General features: G+C 25.9%; 1 protein-coding gene across 1 annotated transcript; it reads right to left on the reverse strand.

Annotated features, from left to right (window-relative positions):
- Positions 1–412: 412 nt before the first annotated feature.
- Positions 413–5,571, reverse strand: LOC115715626 (putative cyclic nucleotide-gated ion channel 13). The gene is made up of 9 exons (XM_030644284.2): positions 5,279–5,571; positions 5,103–5,173; positions 3,995–4,355; positions 3,412–3,627; positions 2,841–3,142; positions 2,639–2,750; positions 2,121–2,351; positions 1,736–1,984; positions 413–1,099 (listed from the first exon to the last, which is right to left on the reverse strand). Exons 2-9 carry the CDS (start codon positions 5,144–5,146, stop codon positions 605–607), a joined length of 2,010 nt encoding a protein of 669 aa, XP_030500144.2. The 5' UTR covers positions 5,147–5,173; positions 5,279–5,571; the 3' UTR covers positions 413–604.
- Positions 5,572–6,708: the final 1,137 nt, after the last annotated feature.

The following is a 6,708-nucleotide window of genomic DNA, read 5'->3' on the forward strand; positions in this document are numbered from 1 at the left end:
AAATTTAATCTTTAATTACTACTGAGATTATTTGCAAAGTAATTTATTGGACAACATTTACATCCACCAACTTATCTCAATTAGAATTTGGGACCAAATTAAAAGTCTATATCCATATATAGTTTTATAGTTTCAAAAGTAATATTCTATATCACAAAAATAAATACATCAAATTCTTAATAAATTACTATTTTTAATACTCAACTTGAGCTATATAAAAATTAATTAAAACAATTTTATAAATTAATAAATATATATAGCTATTAATCTTTTCTAAAACATGTTTAATAATGAATATATATATAAATATTTACTCAATTAAATCAATTAAACTAGGTATAATAGTGAAATTCGAACCAAAAAAAAAAAAAAGGAAAAAAAAACCATTTGAATTGAAGATAACTTCTAGAACTATAAAAGAAACCCTAGTCTCAAGATAAACATTATTAAGTGCAAAACAAAAAAGAATAATAAACATAAAACAAGAGCAACTGCAACAACAAATGAAACCCTAAATCAATACGGCCAATATTACAACCAAGAAACAAAGAAACATAAGCGATGTATGTGTTCGTTATTACAACCCTAATTAAGACTGATATAATCAATTCACACATATGTTGAGTATAGTCTTCTGTTGTGCTTTTTTATTTTTCATGTAACGATGAAATCCTCGTTGCACAGTAGTAGCTGCAAAAAATTTTATGCCTTCAGACATAGCTTCAATGGTTGAATATCTTTTAGAGAACTTAGACCAACAACTCGAGAGTACATGTTCCAAGTCATTTGCCATCAAAACAAAGGCTTCAACTTTAGTATGCGATTTGAGATTACAAGTCGAGATTGGAAACTCATAATAGAATGTTGAGTTCAATTGCCATTCTATGAGTTCATTTCCATAGTAGTCGCCTTTTTGAAGGCGATTCATAGGAATGATGCCATTTCCAAATGTCCACATAGTACCTTGTGTGATGAAGAGCACCATATCAATAGGCTCTCCCTTTCGAATAATATAACTGTTCTCCAAATATGTAACTGGCTTTAGAAATTTGCATATCGTTTCATAAACATTTTCATCTATGTTTCGGAATGATGGAACCTATAAATACAATTATGATAAATAGTTAGACACATGATGAATAATTTATAGGAAGCATTAATTACTCTTATTATAAGGTGTGGAACAAATTTTTTGAATCATATATATTTTAGTACTATAAATTATTCAAAATATCACTACAAAAAACAGTTACTTTTAGTAATAATTTTTTAGTCACAATATAAATTTTTTATGACTAAATGTGACTTTTAGTCACAACAAATTGTTACTTGTGAATAAAACATAGCATTTAGTTACAATTTGTCACTAATTTAGTTTTAGTCAGACTAAAACCACATTTAGCCACAACAAATTATAATTTTTGTAACTAATACCTTTAACCACGGACCTTTTAATCACATAAGAATGATGTTTTATTATAATTAGTCACCATTTTTTTACTTTTAGTCACAAATTTTATTGTGACTAAAAGTAAAAAATTTTGTATAGTGTATATTATCAATAATTGTAAGAAAAATTATTATAACTATAATGCACAACATTATATAAAACAAATTAAATTATGATAATTATGGTATATACCAACAACAAAAAATAATTAATTAATGATGGTCTTAAGTAGTAATAACTAATTTAAGTACATATATATAATATAAACAACAAAAAATCACTTACTTTTTTCAAGATAGAGAAACACATGTGCTCTGTCATACAGATTCTTAGTGTTGGAGGAAGAATATACATAAGATGCTCAATATTTATATCTTTTCCTTCTTGCAATTTAAACTTGACATATTTCTTAATCTTCAACTTTAAATCATTAGGGATTCCATTTTTTGATATCCACAGCTCTACCTTTTGCTCCATTGTACTACTCTCATCCTTTTTCATATCCGATAATTTAGTTACCCAAGCTGCAAATGTCTATTAAAATGAATGAAAATAAGTTTCAATACTTTATAAATATTGCAATAATATATTTTTCGTTTTTTTTTATTTTTAATTATAAATTTTGTTGTTACTAAAAGTAATAAGATTTTATAAAAAATTATTTACGAACCTCATGACTCTTGTGTTGGCCTTGATCAGCATGCTCCTCGAGTATAGAAAAGAGATATTTGACATCAATATCTTCGCCTTGTCTAATTTTTCGACTTAGGTATTTGTTGATGAGTTTCTTTTTTCGAGATGGAATGCCATGGTTTGTGAGATAAGAATCTATTTCTGGTTGTATGATGCTTATCTTTTTCCTATCCTCTTCTGATTTTGTAGTTTCCAACTGCATATATGTCTATATAATATATGTATATATATATCATAGGTAATATAATTAGTTCCAATAAAAAGTTTATTTGCAAAATATGATGCATTTAAATATTTTGAGGGTTTTCTAGGGTGCCCAATTAAATTAATGTTTTACATTTTTTTCTTTCTAATTTGTTAAAAATAAAATATGTAAATATATTTTTTTATTAATATTTTGAAACAATAGCTAGTGTTTGAGTTTAATTTGTAGCTATATTTATTATGTTTTTTTAAAAAAATTGATTAACAAAGACTAAGAGTAAGTATACATACCTGCAAATTTCCAATAAGATATAAAAATAATAGTAAACCCAAGATTGAAATGAGAATTGCGAACAAGTTTTCTACAATATTGCCACTTGTGTCAAGGTTGGAACCAAAAGAACTACAAGAAAAATAAAAGAAAATTAAAAGATATGTATGAAAATTAATTAGAAATATCACATCTTAATAAACATAGGATATATTTACAAACCTCAAATTTTTCAAGCCCCAGAAAAAACTACGAGTGAATTTCGTGGGAAAATCAGTATTGTTGACTATGCGAGACTCAATAGCTCCCGAAAACATTCCAAAATTGAAGATTTTTGGATCTGGTGGATTGATTGGGCAATACTGATTTAACTTTGTCAAATTCTTTATGGGATGACTTTCAATTCCAAGACTACAATCAAAAGGACCAGGTGTACATTGTTTTGGCATGTGATATTTACAAGCTTCGTGCCAGCAAGCTGTCTCGCGAAAAATTGAATAGAAGTACCAAAACGCTCCGAAAACCTAATATAAAAATTAAAAAATATTGTAGTTAATTTCCCATTGAAACTCACAATCCGAGCTATGAAAATGGTTAGGTTAGCCCTACGAAGAATATTGTTAGCTCGACAATCTTTGTAGGGTTCCAACTAATCACGTGGAGCCACATAGTTCGGGTTTGAGTCATTTCAATTGGAACCAAACCCTTGTTACATATAGTATTCTATCATTCTAACTTTAGCAACTATTATAAAACAAAAAGGAAGATAAAAATGATGATATATAATACTTACATGACCAAAATTAAGGTAGACGAAAAAGAAGAAGGCACATCTGACCCATACACGTTGACTGATGAGTGAGTCGAAACCCTTTCCTATCTCTTTAGCTGTTAAGTACACACGAAGAAGACGAGGCACATATTGGAGAAGAAGTATTAAGTTGATGAACTTTCTTCCACTCAAAGATCTTGATCCTGTAATTTGGGAAAAGTATAGTAAAACTACCACCTACATACACACAAATATTTCTAATTAGAGGAGTATTAATTACAATCGCTATGCATTTCAATCATCAACACATCAAGACATTCCCCAAAAATTTCTCAATCCCAACCTTATTCATGTATTTATTTTAAAAAAATAAATAAATAATTTACATTACTGAAAACATATATCGTTCTTGATATTCTAGTTTACTTATGCACATGCGCTTGAAAAAAATTAATAACCTTGTTTTAAACATTGTAAACTATTAAAAGAAGTAAGAACTTGCAAGAAAAATATTGTAACTACAACAAATACAATAATTATGAAGTATGCTCACAAACAAAATCTTAAACAAAAGAAAAGTTAATAATTAATAATAATAATATACCTGAGGAAGAGGAAGAATGGACAAAATATCGATCAGAAGATGAAACCACGGAAAATTTGTGAAAATGGATACATGAAGTTCTTTGGACATTTTCAAGGCATTATGAAGCCGAAAACAGACATGGAAAACGTAAAACAAATCAGTAACAGATCGCAAAACAAGAGCTATGATCTCCATATTATAGTCTCTTTTGAGGCATTTTCGATTATCGTCTACAATTGGTACGTAGAGGAACAATGGATCAATTGAGACTCCAATTAGACATGAAGCTAAGAATATAAAATTCCATAGTCGAGAGTCTGCTGCCCATGGATTCAGTATTTTATCCACTTTATTATCATCTTCTTCTCTTCCATCTCGACTGAAATTAAATGTACCAAATCAATGTATAATTAATTACACTCTTTTAAGTAACAATTTCACCCACTATTAATTATGATTCAATACAAATGTTGTCCAAATTAACCAAATATTTACATATATGTCACTACTACAAAAGGTAGAATTCGCGACTAATACTAATAGTAGTAACGGAGTCAGCCACATATTTTAGTGGGATCAAAAAAAATTAGAGTACTAATGATAAATATAATTTTAATCGAGAAAAATATAAATTTTAGTGGGATAATAAAAATAAAAATATTGGAGAATAAAATGAGAAACATAAATTTTATAAAGATAAAATTGAAAAACATAAATTTCATGTGGACAAAAATAAAAATATATAAAAGTATAAATAAAAAAAATTAGATGTGAAATATTAAAAAATATGTATATAAAAATGTAATTAATAAAAAGTTGAGGAGGTAAATGACCCCACATGCCCCTTTGGTTGTGCCCCACAAATAGTATGATTGTTTTAGAGGAATTTTATAGTATATATAGTACAAAAAATTTTATTTTTAGTCATGCAAAATTTATTATAATTAAAATTAAAATAGTGATAGTATCTAAATACTATATTTTAATTATAATTAATTTTTTATTGTGACTAAAAATTATATTTAATTAAAAAAAACGTTGTATTGTAACTAAAAAATTGTTGCTAATTATGATATTTTTGTAGTGTTTATAATTATAAGTTGTAATTAATAATTAATATACTTACCGCAATGAGAACAAACCTCTCTCTTGAAGATTATGTTTCATCATAACGTGTACTCGATCAGTGTATAGAAACTGCCACATATATATATATATATTTATGTTAAAATCATAATTATAATTTCCATATATATATATACAAAGTAATAATCAAAATTATATATATACACATAAACTCACCAGGAGAGACTATGGTTGAAGAGAGCAATATTTTGAGAGAGAGAGAGAAAGAAACATTTATTAAATAGACAACTTTGGTTGAATACAACTAATATGCAGAGCAAGAGGCTATTTATATAGCTATGAATTTTTTTTTTTATTATTATTATTATTAACTTAATTATTGGAGAAAGAAGATAGAAAATTAATAGACGACTTAAACTCAAAGACCATATATATGTAGCACGTGAGCAAATTCATAATTCAATTGTGAAATAAAATATTGAAAAAACCACTATACAAAACCATTTATAATCATGAGAAGACGAAAGCACATAGTTTTGTTATCTATATATATAATATATCTATGTATTACACAGTATATTGAATTGTGTCAACTATGAGATATTTATATATATATAAATATTCTATGTATTAGATAGAAGAAATCAAACTTGACAGAATACTCTCTTTTGTTCTTTTGTGAATAAAGTAATGTATATACTATATATACATATGCACTTGTAATAATTAAAGAATGTGAAAGTTAGTGATCACTATAGAAAAAGCTTTGGTTTTTGACTCAATATAGTACTTCTTCTCAACTGGCTGCTATATATATATATATATATTGTATTTTATTTTTATATATAGAAAGTACTTCAATGAAAACTAATAATTAAGAGAAAATTCAATTGATGGCGGGTCCCTTTCTTTGACAAAAACAATTAGATTTTATCCTTTTATTACACTTAATTTTAATTAATATATAATTTTAGGGTTTTTCTCTAAATCAAGAGTTTATCCTATTTTCCTTATTAGAAGAGCTGAAGAGATAAACTCTTGACCCTAAAATTGTACTAATAATGTGTATATAATGTGCTATAAATCTTAACTAATTAAATTATAAATATTTATTATGTATAATATACTTAATTTTATTTAAATAAAAACTTAATCAAACTTTTTATTTTCTATTTTGAGCTTCAAGAAAGTATAAACTTAGTTATAATACCCGTAGCTAGCTTATATCTAGGGCTAGCTCTGAATATACAATATTTTGAACTTATCACCTCTTTTATGTGGAAAAAATTTGTGATATGATAAATTAATGCTATTTAAAATTTTTACCTATTATTACCATTACTAATTTGTACTTCTTGATTATTTTTTTGTTCGTTTTTTTTTAATTATTTACCTTACTAATGTGATTGGTGTATCATTGATGTGAATAACTTTATTATATTAATTATTTTCCCAATAGTGAATAATAGAATATTAATATTCATTATTTTTCTAATATACATAAATTTTTATTATATTTTTGCTTGCAGCGTGAAATAAAAAATTAGCTAGTTATATATATTGATGATTAATAACAACTTGCATTTGTTCTTATCTTTTTCTTGGCAACATGTGTATATTTATTATTATTATTATTAATAATTTTT

The sequence above is a fragment of the Cannabis sativa genome, chromosome 5, assembly GCF_029168945.1.
Source record: "Cannabis sativa cultivar Pink pepper isolate KNU-18-1 chromosome 5, ASM2916894v1, whole genome shotgun sequence".
NCBI lineage: Eukaryota > Viridiplantae > Streptophyta > Magnoliopsida > Rosales > Cannabaceae > Cannabis > Cannabis sativa.

What these genes read in the sequence shown, in the direction of transcription:
- LOC115715626 (XM_030644284.2), bottom strand. Translation starts at nt 5,146, where the DNA reads ATGATGAAACATAATCTTCAAGAGAGAGGTTTGTTCTCATTGCG. An exon ending in ATCTTATTGGAAATTTGCAG is followed by an intron (nt 2,352 to 2,638) that starts GTATGTATACTT and finishes TATATTATATAG; the next exon opens with ACATATATGCAGTTGGAAAC. An exon ending in GCCAACACAAGAGTCATGAG is followed by an intron (nt 1,985 to 2,120) that starts GTTCGTAAATAA and finishes TCATTTTAATAG; the next exon opens with ACATTTGCAGCTTGGGTAAC.